Source organism: Aulonocara stuartgranti (assembly GCF_965226115.1).
Source record: "Aulonocara stuartgranti genome assembly, chromosome: 1".
NCBI lineage: Eukaryota > Metazoa > Chordata > Actinopteri > Cichliformes > Cichlidae > Aulonocara > Aulonocara stuartgranti.
The window spans coordinates 36,572,183-36,595,245 of record NC_138939.1 but is presented as its reverse complement, the minus strand read 5'-3'; the positions used below and the strand labels follow the sequence as shown (position 1 = coordinate 36,595,245).

The window sequence follows — 23,063 nt, the reverse complement described above, 5'->3', positions numbered from 1 at the left end:
TCTGCATTACGTTTCAGCATGCACAAAGGCTACAAGCCGTGCTTCAGAGGGGAAGAAGAAGTGAGCTATCTCACCTGTATGTATGCGGAAGGTCTCTTCTGTCCTGGCCGTGTACAACGCACAGAGCTGAAACTTCTGTCTCATCAGCGCTGCTGGATAAACCTCCCCCCCTCACTCTCTCTCTCTCTCTCTCTCTCTCTCTCTCTCGCAGTCTGCTCTCCCACCCTCCCGGCTTTCCCTTTTTGCTCTTTTTTCCCTGTAACTCACTGTGTTTTCTCCATCTGTCTTTTTCTCCCTACTTCAGTGCCTTCCATCAACCTGCTGCTGCTCATGTTGTCTTTGTACATATATATGTATATATTCTACGGCTATATTGCTATTGGAGGCTATAATTTGATAAAGAGCTTTTAGATGAGGTGCAATGCGTACCACTGCAGTGCTGGAGAGATGCACTCGGATATGATGCTCTGTTAACCTAGATCCTAGTCTGTGTGTGTGTGCGTGCGTGTGTATGTGTTCCCACCTGTGTTTTCTGGTGTGTGCGTGTTTGTGTGTATGTTCACAGATAATGGGAGGGGAGGAGTCTCCGTGCCATAACAACCGTTGGGCTTCGCTATTTGGCGACAGCGCTGCCAACTTCCTCCCTCCCGCTTCTTTGTTGGGAGTTATTTTCTCACCTCTGGGAGGATGGTGGGTAAGGCGCGGGGGTAGTGGGATGAAGAGACACACAGAGAATACGTGTAATGCTCTCAAATTGAAATTCATCCTACCCGTCTCCCTTTATAATCTCATTCAAATTCCACAGTCTGTTGCTCACTCATATTTAAATGAGCACTTGACTAAATCCCTCCTGTGCTTTCGCTTTTCTCGGTCAGCCTTTGGCAGGCTGCCGTGCTCTGTTGCTCTCCATCTTCCTGGACGCTTCTCGGCAAACTGGCCAATACGCGTATATAGAACTAAAAGAGTGGGCATTGAGGCCACGCAGATCTAATGTCAGGCAGTACACATGCAACCCACTTTGAAGGTAAATGAGTGTGAATGGACCAAAGCTCAGGATGACACTGACAGAGCGTTTCTGAAATTCTTGTAACTTTTCACACATAACCGCAGAAAAACTAGAAAGACTGTGGTGTTAGCAAACAACTGAATAAATAAGCTCCAGTTTGTTTGTGCTTTTCAAGAACTGGTGTCAGCTCACCATATTGTTGTCTTCATTGAGTCTTTGGGGTTTTTTGAGGTCTAGAACTGTTTGAAAATGATAAGGTTTCCGAAAGAGACTCAGGCACAGGCCAGGGTTTTCCTTTAAGCGAAGGACAGTGCGTTTATTTACAGTGAACACATACACCAAGTGGCTATATACAACGTGCAGGGGAAACGGGTCCGGGTCGCCAGGGTCCTTGGGAATCAGGGTTGGGAGAAGGGTGTTCCATACTTTCTGTACAAAAACGTTCCCCCTCAATCACTCCTCTCCGCATCGGGTTCCAAAAACGATCTACACACAAAACGTCGGGTTAGAAGGATAATTATAAGAAATTCTCAAAGTACAGGTTAGCAGAAACACAAGTCTAACTGACACTGATAGCTCAACGATCCAGCGAAGACTAGTGCAGACTCGCCATCTAAGTAGTGCAGTAATCAGCTGGGATCAGCGGCCGGTGTGGTGATGAGCAGGTGTGTGGGCCAGCAGCGGGAGCCCGCAGTGAGCATCGCCGTGGCGAGAGAGAGAGAGAGTGAGAGAGAGAGCGAGAGCGAGAGCGAGAGAGCAAACAAACCACAAACATATTGCCCAATAGCAGAAACGGCCCTAACCAATCTGGCGCCCTAGGCAAGATTTTAGGTGGCGCCCCCCTACATCAGCAGTGTAGTGTAATGTTGTAACAAATAATATTTCTATTAAATAAGCTTTACTTTGCATTTTAATTAACGTGGGATTATTTTTTGTATTTAGAAATAATAGTACCAACTTTTTTTTTTTCCCAACATTTGTGGCACTGGCGTGGCGCCCCCTGATGGACAGCGCCCTTAGCATTTGCCTATACGGCCTATGCCACGGGCCGGCCCTGCCCAATAGAGGATTGACCAGCGGAGCACAGGGACCATGACAGAAAAGGCCTTCTTTTTCATCTTGTCTGACTGTTTGAAACATTAGAGAGGCTTGTGTTACTGAGACAGCCTCGAATGTCTCCAACCACGCTTCTAAAACCATAACCAATTAATACTGTAACTATGATGTCTATGGCTGCCCACTGCTTCCAAGCTCAGGATCCTTGATTGGACTCAGAGACCAGCTTGTGGTCTGACAGAAGCTAAAATTAGAAGAAGGGTAACAGCCTTTTGCCTTCAAGGCAGCCGATCTTGTGAGTAAGCTTAGAGCAGACCTTCCCAAAGTGTGGGGCCTGCCCCTTGGGGGGGGGGGGCAGAGCCATTGCAGGGGGGCGTGGTATGAAAAAAGGCTTGGACACTGCTAGCACGGGGCACCTACACAAACGCAAAGCAGGAGATGACGCATCGCTGAATATGTTTCCAAACCAACTTCATTCTAAGCCAAAGACTAGAAAATATGGTGAAGCATATCTTCCCTTTGGCTTCACCTGCACAAGTGCCAAGGTAGCTCTCCCCTGCATAATTGGTTTTCCCTTAGTCAGGAGCACGTGCTGGGCTGTTCAAATCACGGACAAACAGTATCCCAACATTCTTGATTTTTAGTTCACAAACACTTCTCATAATGACTAACTACTCCTGACATTTTGGAGATATTAGCTCTTTATACAGTAAAGTTACAGCGGGATACAAATAACATCAGGCTGATCCTGCCACGATTTGTTCCCTTGGTTCAAAACATGGACAAACAGTATCCCACAGTTGTTTATGTTTTTGAACCCATTTTGCACAGAGAGGCATTTTTGGAAAAATGTATTGATAGCAGTGTTGAATATTATTACACAGGAAAAAAATAACTACAGGTAAAATAATTACACCGTGAGCATCTGCCTTTCTAAATGGAGGGACAGTAACTGCGTGTGTGTATGTAAGTGTGTAAAACCTGCAGATAGTCAGATTAACAGTATTTTGTGTCTATCTGCCATTCTGCAATTCATCTCATGTAAACAATAACGTGGCGCACAGCTGACGTGAAAAAAGGCACTTACCTTTGACGTTGCGTGTTGAACTCTGTATTCCTCGTCCACACGGAAACGCAAAAAAGGAGTTTTAAAAAAATCTCAGTTTTCGGTGATTCGAAACGCCGTTTACGTGTGGACGAAACAGCTGCGTTTTCAAAATCACCCGTGTAGGTGTGGACGTAGCGTAACAGAGTTAGTAGTTTATTTTATTACTACCTGTAATTTATTGCAGATTACTTGTATTTGCTTAATTGTTTACTAAATGTTTGAGGTGTGAAATAAACCGCAATGGAGCAAAATAGGTGTGTGTGGTTGGAGGATGTGTTTGTGCGCGGGGGGCGAACAAAGGGGGGCCTAGCAAAAAAAGTTTGGGAACCACTGGCTTAGAGTGACATTGTGACAAGCTAGTTGCTTTAGTGTGAAGTAACGAAACAAGCCCATGGCCCCAATCACAATGGAGGACAATGTGATTCAATCCCGAAGACCCCAGTGGAGGCTGTGTGGGATCCAAAAGGTCATCTCTCTTTGTCCCTTATCTTTGCAAGGTAGGGGCTGTTAGTGCATTTTTCCAGAATGATCATTCACTTTCCATCTTTGACTCAAGATCCAATCATCCATGGGGGTCTTACTTTTGCGACCAACCTTGTTATGGAAATCTGAAATAAACTGAGGTGCATTTCTTTATGCATTTTATTTACCTTTGTAAAGTGGTCAAACAACAGTACAGACAGCATCGTAGCAGTCTGCATGTTTTTTGAAAGAAAAACAAAGTAGACGAAGTAAGACTATATGGAGCTTTTCTTTCAGTAAGATCAGCTTGACACAAAGAAATAGCAGCCTTATAAATTTCCATCACTATGGTGCAGTGTTGGGTAAGTTACTTTAAAAAAGTAATTAATTACTAATTACTAATTACTTAGTCAATATTGTTAAAATACTTATCTAATTACTGTGTCAGAAAAGTAGCTTATTACACTACGCTCACCGGAAGAAGCTAGAGATCTGGTGGATTGGCTAAGAGAGTTGCTGAAATCGGCTTTGAGCTACGTCAGTGGGCTTGTAATGATCCAAGTGTCCTGAGCCATTTGCCTCCAGAAGCTAGATCACAGAGTCTGGATCTGTGGCTAGATGAGGACAAATCCAACCCGCTAGAGACCACGCTCGGGCTCAGCTTGGACTGGAATACCGACTCCTTGGGGTATAAGCACATGCCCGTGTCCTATGAGATGCCAACCCTCAGAAACATCTATAGAGTCCTAGCCTCATAGTACGACCCTTTGGGCTATCTGTTACCCTTCACCACTCAGGCCAAGCTCCTTCTCAGGCAGCTATGGGATAAGAAGCATGGTTGGGACGACTCGAATCTCCCCTCCACCCTCCTGCAAGCTTTGTCTGACTGGGAGGCGGAACTTCAGTTTTTACCTCACCTTACCTTCCCACGTGCCTATGTTCCTGCCAGTGCTAACTCAAAGGGGGCCATCCGTGAGGTGCACATTTTGGCAGATGCTTCTGAGAAAGCTTATGGAGAGGTGTCTTATATGAGGACTGTAGAACAGGATGGGCAAGTTCCCTTCACCTTCATCCTAGCTCGATCCTGTGTAGCCCCCAAATAAGCTCTCTCTATTCCCCGCCTCGAGCTCTGCGAAGCTTTGCTGGCAGCGCAGCTGGCCAGTACCCTGAATAGGGAACTCACCTCAGCGATTGAAAGAACAGTCCTGTGGTCTGATTCGACCACTGTTCTCACTTGGTTGAGCTCACAGTCCTGCCGCAACAAGGTTTTTGTAGGAGCCAGGGTAGCTGAGATACAGGAGTTGACGGAACACTGTACCTGGCGCTACATAGACTCAGAGAGTAACCCAGCGGATGACCTGACAAGAGGGAAGGCTCTGGCCGAGCTCAAAGTGCCTAATTGGTGGTCTAATGGACCCCCCTTTCTGCTCAACAGTCCTGATACATGGCCAGAGAACCCAAGCTCCGACCCCAGTAATGACGAACTTGAGCTCTGGAAGACAGTCTTCTGTGGAACCTCTATCGCTTTCACACCTACCTGTCAGGATGGAATGGCATGCAAGACTTGGCAGAAGCCAACCTTTGTCTGTCTCCGAACGGGGACCACTCGTATTGCTCTTTTCTGCAATAGCGCCTTTGTTTCCTATCATGGCCGCCTCGGTGTTGAAAGTCGTGTTTACGACTCTTTGGAAACAAGGCGGCTTGACCCGGAACTGCAACCGGTAACCCATGGCAATGGTTCACAGCACGCACGGAGAGGGGGCGCAAGCATGCCACGGAGGGAAGTGAGCAGCCAGCCAGCTGACCTGCAGCACCGTCGGCGGGGCGTTGTCGCACCCCAGTGTGTCTGCAGGGGACTGCATCACCTGCCTGAACTGGCTCATTCTGCCTGCACGCTGAGCATTTGTGATTGTTTGAGAATAAACAACACTCTTTATTGATTGTAAAATTGTAAAATGTACATTTATACATTTTGTTGGAGGCACCTTTTCTGGGGCACAACAATGAAAAACAGCGGGAACACTCGATGTGGTCACCTGAACATTTAACACACCTGAACAGGCATGAGGCATTTTGTGTGCAGGGGTTTTGTGCTTGGGAGACAGTGTTAGGAAAGTGCAGCGCCTTCTGGGGCTGACAACCTGAACAGAACTTAAGCGGCACCTCTTGTGCGGCAACAGAGGGGTAAAAACAGCGTCTCCCTGCTGCTGGACCCCCTCTCCACTCGAAACCACAGCTAGGAGGGCTGAGGCTTCTTCCTCCTGGGCGTCGGGTCCCGAGGGTGGGCCTTTGCTCCAGGCCGACTGGCGTGGAGCTCGGGCCGGAGGATGTGCTCTCGCTGGCGGAACACCCACTTCAGCAGTGGGCGCCGGTCTCTTGCCAGTCGGCAGAGGAGCGGCGGGCCTGTGAGAGCTAGCTGTGGGCTTGGGCTGACGTCTGGGGATGATGTTGCGCAGAGCTTCCGTCTGCTTCTTCCTCAGATCGAATCTAGCCTGAATGGCTTCAAGTGAATGTCCGAATAACCCAGCTGCAGACACTGGTGCGTCTAGATATACCGCCCTGTCCCTATCCGGGACGTCAGAGAGGGTTAGCCACAGGTGCCTCTGCGCCACTACTGTCGAAGTCATCCCTCTGCCCAGGGAGAGCGCTGCACAGCGAGACGCACAGAGGATGTAATCTGTGGCGACTCTGACCTCGTTAAGGTAAGAGGTGCCAGCGGGCTGTCATCAAGAACCAGCGATCCGACCTCCGCCAGGCACATTGCCTGGTACGTCTGGAGCATGGTGACAGAGCTCATGGCGCGAGCAGTGCCGGCCTGAGCTCGATAAATCTTCTCCAGCTGCGAAGCAGGCAGAGTTGCGGAGTTGCGGGGCCGCCGACACCATGGTTATGGGACGGGGCCAGATAAGCAGCCAGAGATGGCTCCATAGGGGGTGGGTTAGCTAGGCCAGCCCCCTCGGCGCCGTCCAATTCCATGTACTGTCCATAGTGACGCGGGTAGACAGAGGTTTGTCCCATGATGCTGTTAGCTCGCAGAGAAAGTCTGGGAACATGGGAAGGCAGTTTTTGGCCGTTGCAGGCTCCGGTGGGAGGAAAAACCCCGCGAACCGCGACTGTCATGGTCCTGAGTCTGAGGACTCAGTGTTTTGTGTTTCCTTATGCTTTTGTTCATTCCGAGTGTGTATTCTGTTGTGATTTTGCCATTTGTTAGGTTTCTGTTCTTTGCCTGCCTGCTCCCACTTCTCTGTGTTCCCTCTGTCTGTCCATGGTGTTATTGTGTCTGCTCATGAGTCTGCCTGTCAAGTTCAGTGTCCTGTCTGGTTCTCTGTGTCTGTTAGTTTCCTGTTTTATTCTGAAAGTTCATGTTTCATGTCAGTGTGTTCAGTTTTACCGCTCCCCTGTCTCGTTAGCCTAATTGCTCCCAGCTGTGTCTCCCTCCTTTGGCCCATTCCGTGATTCCTCCCCGTGTATTTAAGCCCTGTGTTTTCCTGTGCTCTCTGTCGTGTCGTCTGTTTAACTCCATGTCCGTCTGCATCATTCTGTGTAACCCGGTGTTCAGTCTGCGTCTCTCCGCCATCTTTCATTGTGTATTTTGTTTGGTTTAAGTTGAGTTCTTTAGTTTTCCCCAGTTTAGATTGGTTTACTCCCCGCTCTGCTCCTCCTGTTTTTGTCACCTTATCACCTCTGCAAATAAACATTCACTCACACCCCAGTCAGTGCCTGCATCTTGGATCCTTTTCTCAATTCACCACATGACTGCTGTGCAGCCGTGACAGTACGACGCGACCACAAGATGGATCCAGCGGCCTCGACCGGGGAGAGCGACCTCACACGCGCCCTACGCCTGGCGGACTGGGTAACCCACACCTCCAACGCACGAGCGAAGGTTGTGGGGTTAAATGCCATTGAGGCTATTCTGGATGGAAATCCCTATCTCCACCAGGTCAGGGGATTTACGGATTTAATCTCTGAGCTGCATAAAGCCCGGGAGGCAGTGCAAGCTCGGGAAGTGGCGGGTTCTGCCCAGCAACAGTGGACTACGACCGTCCCGAAGCAGCCGTCTCAGCTTCACCCACCGGAGGTTTCACGGCCCGACCCGCCGGAGGTTTTGCCCTGCCCGTCGGAGCCGTCAGTGGTGGGGAAGCAACGTTCGCGCCACCGGCGCTTCACCCCACAGCCGGATTCAGGGACTCCTGTGCGACCATCTGTGGTGAGTTTTAAGGACGCTGGTGCTTCTGAGACTGTGTTTTCTGGGGCTGTTCATAGTGAGAGTGCCCACCAGTGCCCACTGGTTCTGTGACTGTCTTCGCTGGGGGGCCCGAGGAGCCCGTCCAGCTTCCTGCCTCATCAGCTGGAGGGCCCGAGGAGCCCGTCCAGCTTCCTGCCTTGTCAGCTGGAGGTTCAGGAGAACCTAGCCAGCTTCCTGCCTCGTCAGCTGGAGGGCCCGAGGAACCCGTCCAGCCCCAAGATTCGTCAGCTGGAGGTTCAGGAGAACCTAGCCAGCTTCCTGCCTCGTCAGCTGGAGGGCCCGAGGAGCCCGTCCAGCCCCAAGACTCATCATCCTCGCCAGCTGCAGTCTCATCATCCTCGTCCGCAGCAGCCTCCTCATCAGCTTCATCAGCTTCGCCTGGTCCAGCGTCTGCCTCAGCTTTGCCTGGTCCGGCTTCAGCTTCACCCACGCCGTCGCCTGGTCCAGCTTCAGCTTCACCCACGCCGTCGCCTGGTCCAGCTTCAGCCTCACCCACGCCGTCGCCAGCTCCAGCTTCAGCTTCACCCACGCCGTCGCCTGGTCCAGCTTCAGCTTCACCCACGCCGTCGCCTGGTCCAGCTTCAGCTTCACCCACGCCGTCGCCTTGTCCAGCTTCAGCTTCACCCACGCCGCCTGGTTCAGCTTCGGCTTCGCCTCCGCCTGGTCCAGCCGTCGCCTTGTCCAGCTTCAGCTTCACCCACGCCGCCTGGTTCAGCTTCGGCTTCTGCCTCGTCTGGTCCAGCCTCGTCTGGTCCAGCCTCTGCTTCTGCCTCGTCTGGTCCAGCCTCCTTCTCACCTGGTACTGGGGGGCCACGCAGCCTTCTGGTCCCCAGCTGCCGCCTCAACATCGTCGGTCATCTGCCAGGCCGCATGTTGGGCATCTTCGCCACCGTGGCCGGCCTCCGGACTTGCATTGTTGCCACCACTGTCGTGAGCACGGTCGGCCCCCAGAACTGCTTTCATGCCGCTGTTGCCGTCCGCACGGTCAGCCCCCAGAACTGCTTTCATGCCGCTGTTGCCGTCCGCACGGTCGGCCCCCAGAACTGCTTTCATGCCGCTGTTGCCGTCCGCACGGTCGGCCCCCAGAACTGCTTTTATGCCGCTGTTGCCGTCCGCACGGTCGGCCCCAGAACTGTTTCCATGCCACTGCCTACTGCGTGGCTGGCCTCTGGACCTGCCCCACTGCCGCTGCCTTTCACACGGTCGGCCCCCGGAACTGAACTGTTTTGGCCTCTGGCGCTGTCGGCCTCCGGGTCGGCCCCCTGAACTTGTCCGTCTGGGCCTTTTTGGACTCTGCATCATTCTGTGTAACCCGGTGTTCAGTCTGCGTCTCTCCGCCATCTTTCATTGTGTATTTTGTTCCTCCTCCCGTGCGTGTTTGGTTTAAGTTGAGTTCTTTAGTTTTCCCCAGTTTAGATTGGTTTACTCCCTGCTCTGCTCCTCCTATTTTTGTCAGCTTATCACCTCTGCAAATAAACATTCACTCGCACCCCAGTCAGTGCCTGCATCTTGGATCCTTTTCTCAATTCACCACATGGCTGAGCTGGCGGAGGAGAGGGCCAGTCCACCTGCAGCTTCTCAGCAGCACGATGAAACAGGGAGAAAAGAGAGGTGTCACCGTGGCCGACCGGCGCAGCAGCAGCGGTACATTGGGCCGACAATGAGCTCTCCTGCTCATCCTCCGACAAACCATGGATGTCCAGGCCGATGTCCAGTACGTCATCATCGTCAACGCTCTCCTAGCGTGGACGATCCCCAGGCAGACAGGACAGGCATCGTGTTGGTCGCTGTCGTGCAAAGACAAACCGCATCCCTGAGGACAGGGGCGAAGAGAAGATTTCTGCTTTGCTCGCTTCGGTTTGGAGTCCATTCCAAAACACAAAGCAAAACGCTGCACGGGGAAACTTGAAATTAGCGCTCCGCAGGCAGCCTACACACCAACTGCGCGGTGGAGGCTAACACCAACAGGGGCAGTTAAGCTAAGTTCAAGTCGGCAGACAACGGAGCTAACTAGCAGCAGCTAGCTAGCCCAACTCAGCAGAGGTGTTCTCAGCGAGGTGAAGAGCGTAAGAACCGAGGGATGACTGTGATGACAGCGGCTATGAATGCAGGCGGGGCCGTGCACGTGTCATCACACGTCATCTGCCTTAAAGGTGTGATTAAAGGTTTCTTCAGCCAGGACAAGCGAGGGCGTGATATCCCATACTTATGTGTTGTACCGAGTGAATCGACTGAAAGGGAACACTCACTCACTCACCCCCTCCCTCCTGGCTCACAGCTTCTTCTTCTTCTTGGTTGGCAACCAATGTTAAGGTGCATTACCGCCCCCTGGCTCACAGCTCAGTAGACATTTAGATGAGAAAATATATATTTAACACATTTAAGGAAAATGCTAATAAAATAAAAATAAACAAAATAAATATTTATTAAGCAATTTTGATACGAAATTGTTTAATTTTAGAAATGTTTTTGCTCTTTTTTGCTCTATAAAATAGTTGTTGTTTTTTTTAGAATCATTCATCTTAGCAGTAGGATTTACATGAAAACAGAAACAAATTAAGTTTGAGTGAAAATGTACATTTTTTGCACTCTCTGGTCAACTGACTCAGTGAATCAAATGACTCAAAAAAGCCGATTCACTTTGGTGAGTGACTCATTAAAACTCGATTCAGTAAAAATGAAATTTACCATCACTATTAAAGATTACGAAATCATTACACTGTTTTATGATGCATTATCCTGCTGAGGTATAAATGGTAAATGGCCTGTATTTGTTTAGCGGGAGAGAAGCTATTAGTCTGTGTAACTGTGAGACACGTCCAGATTTTGTCACGGTTTGCCGGGGCAAGCCGTGTGGAATATGAAATAGGACCCAAAATGCGGCAGCTCTGGTGCAGATGAGTGTTTATTTGACAACCGAAAATACAAACAGCAATGGTGTGGGTACCATGAAACAGGAAAACCTAAACTGGGTAAAACTAATAACACAAACCAGAAACGAGGATGCAGGGAGGTCCGGGGAAATACATACGGGAAGACGCAGGGAGACCGAAGGGAAACAACACAGACGAACCAGCGATTACTGAGACAGAAAATACAACTTAAATACACTCAGAACACAGGGAGATTACACACAGGTGGGAGACACAGCTGGGAGTGATTAACATGACGAGACCAGGGAGGCAAACTGAAAACACTCACATAAGACGCAGACCTTCACAATAAAACAGGAACACACGGGGGGGAAAACAGGGTAAACACCAATTAGAGAACAGAACCAAAATTGCGAAGAGAAAACACAAAACGCTGGGTCAAAAGGACCCAGGATCATGACAGTACCCCCCCCTCAAAGGCAGGCTCCAGACAGCCCAACAAGAAACAAAACAGCCAGAAAAAACAGAAAACAACCCGACCAGGGCGGGCGGTGGGGGCCCAGGAAGGAGGGCTCGAAGCAAAACAAAACCGGAGCACCAGAAGGCCAAAAGACAAAAACAAAAAACGAGCCCAAACCCAAAAGAAACGAAGCACACCAGAACAAAGGAAAAACAGAGTCCAAAATAGAAGAGTCCAGGGGGCCGACAGCACAGGAGTCCAAACAGTTCAGGGGGCCGGCCAGGGGGCCGACAGCACAGGAGTCCAAACAGTTTGGGGGGCCGACCGTGCGGACGGCAACGGCGGCGACGTGGACACAGTTCGGGGGGCCGGCCGTGCGGACGGCAACGGCGGCGACGTGGACACAGTTCGGGGGGCCGGCCGTGCGGACGGCAACGGCGGCCACTCAGGCGATGGCGGTCCGGGGGCCGGCCGTGCGGAAGGCAACGACGGCCACTCAGGCAATGGCGGTCGGGGGGCCGGAAGGCAACGGCGGCGACGAGGGAGACGACGGAGCAGTTCCGAGGGTCGACCGTGCGGACGGCAACAGCGGCGACTCAGGCGATGGCGATCCGGACCAGGCGAAGCACAGGCTGAAGCTGGACCAGGCGAAGCACAGGTTGAAGCTGGACCAGGCGAAGCACAGGCGGAGGCTGGGCCAGGCGAGGATGAAGAGGCGGAGGCTGGACCAGGCGAGGCTGAAGGCTCTGCGGCTGGGCCAGGCGAGGCTGAAGACACGGAGGCTGGGCCAGGCGAGGCTGAAGACACGGAGGCTGGGCCAGGCGAGGCTGAAGGCCCTGGAGCTGCAGCAGGCGAGGATGATGATGGAGCTACAGCAGGCGGCTGGACGGGCTGAACAGGCCCCTCGGACCCTCCAGCGGAGGCAGGAGGCTGAACGGGCCCCTCGGACCCTCCAGCGGAGGCAGGAGACGAAGGCCGGAGCGGTCCCTCGGACCCTCCAGCGGAGACTAGAGACGAAGGCCGGAGCGGTCCCTCGGACCCTCCAGCGGAGACTAGAGACGAAGGCCGGAGTGGTCCTACGGACCCTCCAGCAGAAGTCACCATTAAGCCAGCAGTCATGGAGTCCTCTGGCAAACACGAAGGCAACTGGCGATGCACTGAGCACTGGCTCTGCCCAGGCAACGCTGACATGGTGCAGTTCTCAGGTGGCTGCATAGACTTCAGGGGTCCAGAATCAGCTGGGGACTGAGACCTAGCCTCTGGGGAAGCCCTGGAGCGGCAAACTGTGCCAATGGCGGCTGAACCATGAAAAGCACCTTGAGGTGAAATTAGACTTTCTCCCTGCATGGAGTGAATGAGTGAAACCGGGGATACTGGAGCCGGGCTACGGGTAGCGGGGGCTCTGGAGCTACTGGGGCCTGCGCTACAGGCGGCACTGGAGCTACTGGGGCCTGCGCTACAGGCGGCACTGGAGACTGAACTGAAGGTGGCACTGGAGCTACTGGGGCCTGCGCTACAGGCGGCACTGGAGACTGAACTGAGGGTGGCACTGGAGACTGAACTGAGGGTGGCACTGGAGACTGAGCTGAAAGTGACACTGGAGACTGAGCTGAAAGTGACACTGGAGACTGAGCTGAAAGTGACACTGGAGACTGAGCTGGGAGTGGCTGCGGGGGAGTTAACTGAGCTGGGAGTGGCTGCGGGGGAGCTAACTGAGCTGGTGATATGCTGTTCACAATATCATATGCTGCACAGAACATAGCCCCTGAATGAACGGTCATGCAGTCCGAAAATGAAAAAGAGTCCTCACTCACCACAGCCGGCGATTTAGAAGCCCGAACGTCCGGCTGTGGGGTGGCGCGCTTGCGGCGCGATTGGCGTCTCCTCCCCGCAGACGGCTCCGACGGGCCGGGCAAGATCACATCCGGCGAGTCGGGCAGCGAGGTAGGAGTGGCTGAGAGGAGGTGAGGTGTGAGCCGGAGAAAAGCCTGCATGGTCGGAGGGAGCGACTGCAGAAGCCATGGCAGGCCAGAAAAGAGCCGTTGTAGCCGACTTTCCACGGCACGACGGAGCTCCTCTGGAGGGTTCTCTAGCCATAGCCCGAGGAGAATCTCCACATTGTACGTAATGTCGTCCTGGAGCTCCTCGGATGGATTTACTGCCGCTGGGTCCATGGTGGCTGGTTCGTACTGTCACGGTTTGCCGGGGCAAGCCGTGTGGAATATGAAATAGGACCCAAAATGCGGCAGCTCTGGTGCAGATGAGTGTTTATTTGACAACCGAAAATACAAACAGCAATGGTGTGGGTACCATGAAACAGGAAAACCTAAACTGGGTAAAACTAATAACACAAACCAGAAACGAGGATGCAGGGAGGTCCGGGGAAATACATACGGGAAGACGCAGGGAGACCGAGGGGAAACAACACAGACGAATCAGCGATTACTGAGACAGAAAATACAACTTAAATACACTCAGAACACAGGGAGATTACACACAGGTGGGAGACACAGCTGGGAGTGATTAACATGACGAGACCAGGGAGGCAAACTGAAAACACTCACATAAGACGCAGACCTTCACAATAAAACAGGAACACACGGGGGGGAAACAGGGTAAACACCAATTAGAGAACAGAACCAAAATCGCGAAGAGAAAACACAAAACGCTGGGTCAAAAGGACCCAGGATCATGACAGATCTGCTGTGACCCTCTCTATGCACATCTCCCGTCCGGAATTTTGTAATGCTTTTGTCATTTATACACCGAGTGTTGTTCTTCCTTCAGCCCAAAGATCAAAGAATTGGGGTATTTAACACTGCCCATCAATCAGGTGATGAGAAAACCCCATCAGTCTTTTATGGCTGAATGGTTAAAAAAACAAAGAAAATAGCTGCAAGATGTAGATTTTCTCACTGAGGTTGAGTACACTACAAAATAAACAAAAAAATTATATTTTTTTGTACGCCATGAATTCTTCTTTTTACGATAGGCTTCTGCAGGGCAGGAGCTAAGCTAAAGGACTTACCAGAGGCAATGGGCTGCTACCCTGCTAGAGGCTGGCCACCCTGGTACGAGCCAAGAACAGGTCCCATGGCTTCAGACCCCCAAACATCGGCAGAGCCCCCCCTCCTGACAACGCCACAACATGCAGCCACGTGCCACTGAACCAACAAGTACCCACATGCAGCATCCAGTGGAGAGCCCCTCCCTCAATGACCACGTCCCACAGGGGCTGAGGGTCAAAAAGCCCCAGACACACAGACGCATGCTCCAATATAGACAAGGTAAGTTGTATAATGTGAGCTTTTCTTTTTTTCATCAGAACAAACAGCACGAGCTTCCTGCAGCTTTTCCAGAAGGCACAATATTAATGTAAATCACTTTTCATGTTTGTTTTAAAGTCTGATGGAAAGTAAACAAATAAATTACCCGCTTTCAATGGTAATTTTTTCTAACATCAAGGAAGCCTTTTCAATCTCTACAATGGAGACAGAGAGAGTAAAATTACCATGACCTAGAGAGCCACAGCAGCCACATTAATGGGAAACAGACACTGGAATGATCCTTTTAAGCACTTACTCCTAAGCTTTACAAAAAATCCCAAAACAAAACAAAAACAAAAATGTTTGGGAGAGGTCATGTCTAATGGTTTCTGGAAGACGCAGTAAATGCTAATGTTGTCAGCTGCAACTACATATTAGACTTAATGCAAGTAAATACAGTCATTTATGTGTGTGCTGAATGCATTGCACACGCACTCCTTTCTTAGGCTGTTGAGTTGTTGAGTAAGCTATCTTATATAGTTACAAAGAAAAGGTTTAATTTATAAAATAGTCTTTATTGAATGATGTTTTAACACAAAGTAACAACTTTAATGCTTAAAGCTTCGGTGTAATGAGTTTACAAAAAGAAAAAACAAATGAGAGCTTTGACACCTTCACTTCGTCACGTTCTCCTGTATTTGTTGAGCCTAAATTAGAGCAGCTTAAACTCTTTTCATCTTTTTTGATTTAATGCTTTTACTGCCTGTCTCAGTCTGACACACTCTTCATAACAATCTTGGATCTTTTAACAAAGCTAACTTCAAAACCTTTGTGTTGCGTCATATTTTACTTTTGGGGAGGGGAAGGGATAAAAATGAGACAATCAAGGTGAAAATTACAACAATCTATTGAAATAAAAATGTCAAGCAGCTGACATTTTATTTCAAAGCAATTTTCAAAAAGGATGCCAAAATGTACATTATTGCCATTGTTCCTACCACAGAAAGCTAGTGGTTTATATACAGCCGTTTATATGCATTTTCTTTTGCATCTAATTTTGCAACAATTTGAGCCACATCTTAAATGCCAGTCTTTCCATTAAAAATGAAAAGAAATAAATCTGTCCTTTTAGTTTTCTACACATAAACCAACAACAGGAAATGGAACAAGAGCTCAATCATGTGAACCAGTCCCCTCCTGACTGTGTCTATTTCAGGGCTCTTTGTATCTGCCATCTGCCACCTTCAGCAGGTGTTCCTCATCCTGCACCATGAAGCCAGCATATAGGACAGGCTCAGCTAATGACCCACCCCCAGCTATCAGGTAATGATGGGAAGGATGCTAAATTAGTCTCAGTGTCCCCCAATTTTCTCTTTCCCCCAACTGCCATACTCTGCATCGGTGTCGGTCTGTTACTCAGTCCCTCTCTGCTTCTTCATGGTCATCAATCACTCCATCCACCTGGGATCAGCCAATTAACCTACAACATGTTGTACTTGAGCAATGTGGAGAGATGGCCTCTCTGACTGTCAGTGCAGGAAAGAGGGAGCTTGTGTTTCTGTTGGCTCAGTGCGTGAATGTCAGAGTCGTCTTCACTGGTGTTAATTAGAGAACAGCTTCACAAAAAACTTTGAAATGTCAACTCTTTAAAGTGCAGAATTTAAAAGTAGAGGATATGGGGATATTTCAGGTGACACGGTGCGTAGGCAGCTCTAGGCAACCTTGTTTAATAACAACGTTCTGTTTCATCTGTGGAAATAGAGATACAAGGATAAGCCCGCCATGACATCTTCATCCTCCCTAATATTATGCTTTGTTACTGCTGTGCAGCGCCCAGAAAGACAGACAGAACAAAGAGATGTATAGATGCATATATAAGAGGGAGGTAACATATAAGAGGGAGTGTGTGAGGAATCAATAAGATGAGAAAAACACAGGGAAAATGGCTGGTAAGGAAAAATATTGCCAAGTGAAAGACAACTCTATTCTGTCTGTGTTATGATTTAAAAGACATCTAATATAGGTTGAGTGCAGAAAAGTCAATAAGTGAAAGCTGAACTGAATATGAGTCCTCTTTACTGTTTGTGTAAGAAAATTGAAACTGTAATGCAATGACTGTATAGTGAGTGTCACGTATAACCTCAACATTTATAGTTTTCATCATATCCACACACCATTTTATAACAAAGGTATGTGTATGATGGGCAGCATGGTGGTTAGCACTGTTGCCGCACAGCATGAAGGTAATGAGTTCAATTCCACCATCAGGCAGCAGGCTTTCTGTGTGGGGTTTGCATGTTCTCCCCATGTTTGTGTGGGGTCCCTCCGGGTACCCTGGCTTCTTACCACTGTCCAAAGACATGCAGTTTGTGGGGACAGGTTAATTGATTAATCCAAATTAATCAAAAATTTAATCAATCAAAATAGGTGTGACTGCGCGAGTAAATGTCTCTGTATGTTAGCCCTGCGACAGACTGGCGACCTGTCCAGGGTGTACCCTGTCTCTCGCCCTATGCCAGCTGGGATAGGCTCCGGCGACCCTGAAAAGAAGAAGCGAGTGGATGGACGGATGTTATGTGTGTAATGATAGATAGGAATAACTTCATAGCATTTAACATTAAGAGTTTATGTTTTATAGACCCTGTACACAAGACAATGATAACTTCCTGTGTTAAGACCGGATGTAGGGTTGTACATTTCCGGTAGCTTTATTTTGCAGTCAATTGCTACTGTGAAGGTGGACTCAAAAATCATGCTCAAAATACGAAAACGGAAAGATTACGTTAAATTACAAAGAGCAGAGGGTGGGAACACTCACCATTCACCATGCAGAAGACACATCGTCCACATTCAGAAGCACATCTCTGTATAGTGACAGTTCTTATGATTTAAACAGGCAAATGTTCAGCATTCAAACTAAAGGTGAACAATAGTCAGAGACAGATGTTTCCCAGTTATGTCGATATCAGTACACACCTACACAGCATGTCAACAAACCGTTAAAAAAAGCCACAGGATATAAAAAATACATGAATGATTGCTGGCAAGGATCTCTATATGTTAGTATTTACAAAGGGTATGTTGTGACTTACTGTATCTTCACAATTAGTGGTCCTTCGCTATAACGCGGTTCACCTTTTGCAGCTTCGCTGTTTCGCCGTGTTTTTTAAAGCGCATTGTGTTCTGCGTCCCGATCGGCTGTAGATCATTGTCGAGCTCCTCTGTGCTGTGCCGTGCTCTCCTGTACAGTACAGAATCACTACATCGATCACTAGCAGTGTGTAGTGACGGGTTTTACAGCCTTAAAACATCTAAAATAATTGTAAAAAATAAAGTTGGCTACTTCGCAGATTTCACCTATCGCTGGTTATTTTTAGAACATAACTGTATATGCTGAGAAATTTCAACCCTTTCTCTCTTCTGCTCTGAGGTGCGAGGGAAAACTATCGACAAGTCGATGAACATCATCTACAGGTATATTTGGTAAATGCCCAAGACATCTTGAGAAATTTAAATCGCCGCTTGAGTCGTCCATTTGGTTTACTTTTTTTGGAAAACCTGACCGTAAACAAGACGCGAATATCACACCGGAAACGAAGCGCCCTACAGGAGTTTCCCCACCGAAAGTAGCATATGGTAAGGTGCACATAGTCTCTATTCTCTAGACAGATGGTATGCTTACATCATAGTGTGACAACACCTATGGGTTTGTGCTGGAGATGGTTTTGACAAGGTTTTTCTGTGACTACATGTAGACCAAAGGTTGGTATACTAAGCTAATGTGAGCAAAGCTGTATCCACAAATGGTATGGGTTGGTGTGGTGCTAATTAGCTTATTATAGTTGCACACTAAGTACAGTGGGGAATTTCTCTCACCACTTACGCTCAAACGTTACAGCACACTGTGACATATCACTTGTCAGACAGTTCCATTAAAATGTTTTCAAAAGATACCAATAACACAAAGATGACCAAGATGTCCAGTGAACAGAATTAAAGGAGATAAAACTTTAAACAGTGGCCAGGCTTTAACACTATCCAGATGGAGAGGTTATTAAAACAACTGTGATGAAAGGGAAAAACAAAACTAAAACAGTTTTATACGCACTGTAAACACAATGTTTGCCTTTCAGATTATGCTTTGGGCAGATGTGGCGACACAGAGATCCATACATGAGTGTTACGGCCGGTCTAGGGGACCCGACTGCAACAAGAGGAATGGTCCATCCCCTGCTCGACCCCAAGCAGCACATCACACCATAAGTTAAAATATGAAATGGTTTTCACTTTACGAGGCAAATATTTGTTTGCTTCATAAAACTGGAAAGGAGGAAGGCAATCCAGCAAATTATAGACCCATTGCTCTTTTAAATTGTGATCATAAAATCATAACCAAAATCTTAGCTACAAGATTGAGTAAACATATTTCAACAATTATACATCCTAATCAAACAGGTTTTATCCCTGGTAGATGGTCATTTAATAATGTCCGTTTATTATTAAATACAATTTACTCAGGTTATGGAAAAGAGGTTAAAACAGCAGTACTTTCTCTGGACGCTCAAAAAGCGTTTGATCAGATTGAATGGTCTTATATATTTGAGACTCTAAAACAATTTGGTTTTGGGGAGTACTTTAGGGATTGGATTAAAATGATTTATCTGTGTCCGGTGTCCTGTATTCTCACTAATGCAGATAAATCCTCTCCCTTTCAATTACAACGCGGGGTGAGACAGGGGGATCCCCTCTCACCGCTTCTTTTTGATATAGCCCTGGAGCCCCTAGCCATTAACATAAGAAACCACCCAGGTATACAGGGAGTTAAATTTGGGAATGTGGAAAGTCTTGTTAACATGTATGCAGATGACTTACTGATCTGCCTTTCCAAACCAGAAATCTCACTCCCTAATCTTTTAAATTGTATTAAACACTTTGGGAAATTATCAGGATATATGATCAATTGGGATAAATCTGAATTTATGCCAATAACAGATAATCTATGCCCAAAGTTCCTCAGCTCACTCCCATTCAAATTAGTAACTACGTCTTTTACCTACAGTGGGGCAAAAAAGTATTTAGTCAGCCACCGATTGTGCAAGTTCCCCCACTTAAAATGATGACAGAGGTCAGTAATTTGCACCAGAGGTACACTTCAACTGTGAGAGACAGAATGTGAAAAAAAAAATCCATGAATTCACATGGTAGGATTTGTAAAGAATTTATTCGTAAATCAGGGTGGAAAATAAGTATTTGGTCACCTCAAACAAGGAAAATCTCTGGCTCTCACAGACCTGTAACGTCTTCTGTAAGAAGCTTTTCTGTCCCCCACTCGTTACCTGTATGAATGGCACCTGTTTGAACTCATCATCTGTATAAAAGACACCTGTCCACAGCCTCAAACAGTCAGACTCCAAACTCCGCCATGGCCAAGACCAAAGAGCTTTCGAAGGACACCAGGAAAAGTATTGTAGACCTGCACCAGACTGGGAAGAGTGAATCTACAATAGGCAAGCAGCTTGGTGTGAAAAAATCAACTGTAGGAGCAATCATCAGAAAATGGAAGACATACAAGACCACTGATAATCTCCCTCGATCTGGGGCTCCACGCAAGATCTCATCCCGTGGGGTCAAAATGATCATGAGAACGGTGAGCAAAGATCCCAGAACCACACGGGGGGACCTGGTGAATGACCTGCAGAGAGCTGGGACCAAAGTAACAAAGGTCACCATCAGTAACACACTACAACAGCAGGGAATCAAATCCCGCAGTGCCAGACGTGTTCCGCTGCTGAAGCCAGTGCATGTCCAGGCCCGTCTGAAGTTTGCCAGAAAGCACATGGATGATACAGCAGAGGATTGGGAGAATGTCATGTGGTCAGATGAAACCAAAGTAGAACTTTTTGGTATAAACTCAACTCGTCGTGATTGGAGGAAGAAGAATACTGAGTTGCATCCCAAGAACACCATACCTACTGTGAAGCATGGGGGTGGAAACATCATGCTATGGGGCTGTTTTTCTGCCAAGGGGACAGGACGACTGATCCGTGTTAAGGACAGAATGAATGGGGCCATGTATCGTGAGATTTTGAGCCAAAACCTTCTTCCATCAGTGAGAACTTTGAAGATGAAACGAGGCTGGGTCTTCCAACATGACAATGATCCAAAACACACCGCCCGGGCAACAAAGGAGTGGCTCCGTAAGAAGCATTTGAAAGTCCTGGAGTGGCCTAGCCAGTCTCCAGACCTCAACCCCATAGAAAATCTGTGGCGGGAGTTGAAAGTCCGTGTTGCTCGGCGACAGCCCCAAAACATCACTGCTCTCGAGAAGATCTGCATGGAGGAATGGGCCAAAATACCAGCTACTGTGTGTGCAAACCTGGTAAAGACCTATAGTAAACGTTTGACCTCTGTTATTGCCAACAAAGGTTATGTTACAAAGTATTGAGTTGTATTTTTGTTATTGACCAAATACTTATTTTCCACCCTGATTTACGAATAAATTCTTTACAAATCCTACCATGTGGATTCATGGATTTTTTTTTTCACATTCTGTCTCTCACAGTTGAAGTGTACCTCTGGTGCAAATTACTGATCTCTGTCATCATTTTAGGTGGGGGAACTTGCACAATCAGTGGCTGACTAAATACTTTTTTGCCCCACTGTATCTTGGTCTTAAGATCTCTAAAAATCCCAAACTCCTTTATAAATTGAATTTCCTGGAAATGCTGGATAAGCTCAAAGAAGATATTAGAAAATGGAAACTGCTTCCTCTGTCTCTGATCGGTCAAATAAATGCAGTTAGAATGGTATCTTTGCCATGATTTTTATATCTTTTTCAAAACCTTCCTATTCATTTGCCACTTAAATTTTTTAAGCAGCTTGATTCATTGATTCACTCATTTATTTGGGCAGGAAAACCCCCTCGGATATCCATGGCTCATCTTCAAAAAAACACTTCCTGCGGGGGGTTAGGTCTCCCTGTGTTTAGACATTATTATTGGGCAGCAAATTCAAGAGCTCTATTGCACTGGCAGTGGGGTTCGCCTATTGATTATTGTCATGACAAGCTTCCGATCTGGCTCCAGGTAGAGGCAGCAACAGTATCTGAAGCCTCATTACCGGTCTTATTGTTTTCTAACACGGGTTCTTTTAACAATTCGCTCAGTTGTAATTTTGTTGTTAAACACTCCTTAAAGATATTAAGTCAAATTAGGAAATCTCTCAAACTACCTGATTTTTCAGTAGGAATGCCAATAATACATAACTACTTGTTTAAACCAGGTAAAATGGATAGGGTGTTTTAGAATGGGGGGGAAAAGGGATTGAAATACATTGAGGACTTATATACAGATGACAAATTTATGTCCTTCCTTCAACTTCAAGAAAAGTTTCAATTACCTCAATCACATTTTTTTCGTTATCTTCAAATAAGGAATTTTGTTCAACAAAACTTTTCAGACTTTCCACTGAAGCCACGAAGTTATACTTACTTTGATATAATTCGGAAAGCAGATTTTAAACATTTGATATCTCAGTTTGTTAAGTGCTTTACAATCCCAGTTGATTCCGACCGAATTAAGAAAACATGGGCTGAAGACCTCGGGGTCCCTCTGTCTGAAGACCAATGGTCAAATTGTTTGTCCAATATTCAGAAAGGCTCAATAAATGCCAGATATAAACTAATCCAGTTTAAAGTCATTCATAGACTACACTTTTCTAAACTTAAACTTAATTAATTAAACTTAATCTATAATTCTGTATCCCCCTTATGTGACAGATGTAAAGTCGGTGAAGGTTCTCTTGCACATTTATTTTGGCATTGCCCGGTTTTGAATGCTTTTTGGAGCCGGATTTTTATGTGGTTTTCAAACCAATTTAGGAAAAAAGTACCACGTGATGGTACATTGGCTATACTTGGATCATTTGCATCAGTCGAATCTTTTTCCTTTTCACAAAAACAGATAATTACAATGGGTATGCTGGCTGCAAAGAAACTTATTCTTTTACAGTGGCGGTCTTCTTCGGCCCCGTGTTTTAACAGGTGGCTTAATGAGATGGTGTCTGTGGCCAGGGTGGAGCAGATCCACCTAATCCCCGCGTACAGACAGAGGCTGAAGCTCTCCAAACCTGTCGTGAGGACTAAAAAACTGTGGAGCAACGAGGCTGTGGAGGAGCTTCGCACGTGTTTGGAGACCACAGACTGGGACACAATGAAGGCTGCTTCTAACAGCTTGGACGAGTTTACGGACACTGTCACCTCCTATATCCACTTCTGCGAGGACAGCATTGTGCCATCACGCACCAGGGTGAGTTATAACAATGACAAACCCTGGTTTACTCCTAAACTCAAAAAGCTGTGGCTGGAAAAGAGTAAGGCGTTCAGAAGCGGAGACAGGGACTGCTACAGAGAGGCCAAGTACAGGTTCACTAAAGAAGTGGACATTGCCAAACATCAGCACTCTGAGAAGATGCAGCAGCAGATCTCAGAGAATGACTCGGCCTCTGTGTGGAAAGGTTTTAGGAATATCACAAACTACAAGCCTAAAACCCCCCACTCCACTGATGACTTGCTCTTAGCCAACA

General features: G+C 47.7%; 1 protein-coding gene across 1 annotated transcript in view; it reads right to left on the bottom strand.

The window, feature by feature from the left end:
• c1qtnf4 (C1q and TNF related 4) overlaps positions 1 to 157 on the bottom strand; it is a 55,266-nt gene extending 55,109 nt beyond the window's left edge. The window contains exon 1 of the mRNA XM_082516517.1: positions 75 to 157. Coding sequence (XP_082372643.1) covers positions 75 to 144 — 70 coding nt within the window. The 5' untranslated portion in view covers positions 145 to 157. The remainder of the gene's footprint in view (positions 1 to 74) is intronic.
• Between the last annotated feature and the right edge of the window lie 22,906 nt (positions 158 to 23,063).